The 2820-nt window shown below is 42.6% G+C and overlaps 1 protein-coding gene across 1 annotated transcript; it reads right to left on the bottom strand.

Moving 5' to 3' along the window:
- Window positions 1-1418: 1418 nt before the first annotated feature.
- On the bottom strand, window positions 1419-2408 carry LOC124229883 (olfactory receptor 1N2-like). The gene has a single exon (XM_046645383.1). It carries the CDS (start codon window positions 2370-2372, stop codon window positions 1419-1421), a length of 954 nt encoding a protein of 317 aa, XP_046501339.1. The 5' UTR covers window positions 2373-2408.
- Between the last annotated feature and the right edge of the window lie 412 nt (window positions 2409-2820).

Here is a 2820-nt window from a genome sequence, read left to right as displayed (position 1 = left end):
AGGGCATGGTGTACCTGGGTGACTGGAGGCCAAGGGTGGGGATATTAGACATAAGAAATTAGTTCAGAAAAAAGAGGGATATTATTGACAAACACAGAATTTGGTTTATCTGACCTTTGCTTTAGTATCAGAAATTGCAGGAGTAGGTTGCTGTGGTCAGGGCCAAGTAAACTAATTCAAAGCCAGGATGGTCTAGTCTGCTTTCTCCAGGTGTCTCATTATTCCCACCTCTTTCATCCAAGGAGAAGGGACAGAGGGTGGAAGGGAGGATGGCCAAAGGGAAATGCATGCAGATACAATCTTTTTCCTTTAAAATTTTCTTCCTCTCAAAACAAAATCTAAGGTACAATACATCCAAAAATCATACCTCCTTTTTTAAAAAACTTGGTCCAGGATGAACTTGATCTTGAGACTTCAGAGAGCTCTGTTTAGATGCTTCCTTAGCTCTCTGGGGTGAATTTCTAATTACTGTAAAATTTTTTTGCGCCAACCCCCAAATTTCGTTTCTTGGTTATAAAAACATCTATATGTTTTGAAACATGTAGATATAAAAAAGAAACTAATAACCTGTAAACCTGCTGCAAAATGATAACCACTGTTAAGCTTTGTGACTTCTTGAAACACAAATTTTCACCAGACTATTTTTCATCAAATTATTGCCCTCAAATTTCCAGCACACTTGATTTATCATTTTGTATTTTAGGGAATATTTTATGAAAGAATCCAGAGAATGCACAGTGTACTTAGTACAAAATTGGTACACAGTATGCACACATAAACATTGGCTCTGTTTTGCCTATCCATTACAATAACAGAAAGGAATGCTTTCAAGTTAAAGAAATAGAATATTAAGGAAATACCATAAAATATGTATTAATTTAATTCTTTATCTCCTTCTATAATTATTCAGTGTTTGTCACGCTCTCTACAATGTGGTATAGTAGAAAGAGGATGGGTATTAGAATCAAACTTACCTGATTTGGGGAACTTATTTCACATTCTGAGTCATTGTTTCACAATTCTATCTCAAAGAACTGATGTGAAGAACAACGAATAACAGTAGATGATGAATAAATGTTTGTATTCTCATCTCTTCACCTCAAACCATGGCCCTCAAGGGCAGACTTACTTGGGCCATCACATACCTTAGCTCACTCTGGGTACTATACTGGCTTTAGAGACGAGGAGGGAGGAATGGTGTCCCGCTCTTAGGAATGGTTGCTTCACTGGGATCAGGAGAGAGACTGAGGCAGAACACCTCATTCCAAAGTCAAGTAAAGGAGTGGAAATATCTTTTTTGTTACATCCCTAACTCAGAGTTACCTGAGAACCTTCCTGTAAAACCAATCTGAGAGTGGTGGAATCATTGAATTGGTGGCGAGCAGAGGCTGATCAGGAGCCAGGATCAGGCATCACCATCATGGTAAGAAGAAGATTTTCCCACCGCCAAATAGTTTACCCAAAGCCTTCTTCATGTCTCTGTTCCTCAAGCTATAGATAAATGGGTTTAGCATGGGAATAATCACCGTATAGAGAATGGCAGCCCTACTCTCCCTCTCTGCAGAGTGAGTTGACGGAGGAAGTAAATACACACCCAAAAGAGACCCATAGAAGAGCAGGACCATGGTGAGGTGAGAACCGCAGGTAGAGAAGGCCTTCCACCGCCCTCCGGGAGATGAGATGCCAAACACAGCCCAGGAAATGCGGACATAGGAGAGGATGATCAGCATGAGGGGAGCCGTGAGGAACATCAGGCCCATGGTGATGATCATCAGCTCATTAACACGGGTATCTGAGCAGGCAAGCTTCAGTAGAGCACTGGGATCGCAGTAGAAGTGGGGGATGGCCTTGTGAGCACAGAAGGCCACACGGGTCAGCAACAATGTGTGCACCAGGGCAGGACAGTTGGTTAGCACCCAGCAGATGCCCAACATTAGTGCACAGAGCTGGGGTCTCATAGCTGTGCTGTAATGGAGTGGCTGGCAGATGGCCATATAGCGGTCATATGCCATCACTGCCAGAAGGCAGTTGTCAAGGCCACCAAACATTAGGAGGAAATATAGCTGTGCAAGGCACCCAGAATAGGAGATGGTATGGTTCTGTGTATGAATGTTGGCCAGCATTTTGGGGATTGAAGCAGAAGTGAAACAGGCATCAGCTACTGATAGGTTGGCCAGAAAAAAGTACATGGGAGTATGGAGATGTGGGTCAGAGCTGATGGCCAGGGTGATGAGTAGGTTCCCCATCATAGTGACCAGGTACATGCCCAGGAAGATGCCAAATAGGAGAGGCTGCTCCTCTGGCCGCTCAGAGAGTCCTAGAAGGAGGAAATCTGCAACAGCAGTTTGGTTCACTCTGCTTGGTTTTCCCATGCCCTGTGGGTCTTGTTATCTGCGCAGATAAAATCCTTTCAAGTGTCAGTATTAAATTATTAAATCCATTCATAGATATATATCTGTGGAGCTAGAAATATTCTGGGGAAATAAAGGAGATTAAATGGGCATTGCCAATAAGAATCTCTGGATCTCATCAAGGATGTAAGACAATACCCAAGGCACACTTAGAGAACAGTCAAAATAATATGCATTCAAGTACAAATTGTGCTTTCTATGCTATAATAGGGTCTAGAGAAAATAGAAAAGAATGGCTGGAGAAATCATTCTAGGCTACTGGAGGAGGTGAGAAAATGACCATATCCTTGAAGGCAAGATTGGAAAAGTCATTTATGCTTACCAATTGAAAAAGAGATACATGATTTCCATCACTGCCCCTACCCAGTACACACACACACACACACACACACACGCGTGCACGCGTGCA

The sequence above is a fragment of the Equus quagga genome, chromosome 1 (genome assembly GCF_021613505.1).
Source record: "Equus quagga isolate Etosha38 chromosome 1, UCLA_HA_Equagga_1.0, whole genome shotgun sequence".
Lineage (NCBI taxonomy): Eukaryota > Metazoa > Chordata > Mammalia > Perissodactyla > Equidae > Equus > Equus quagga.
This window is presented reverse-complemented; position numbering and strand designations above follow the sequence as displayed.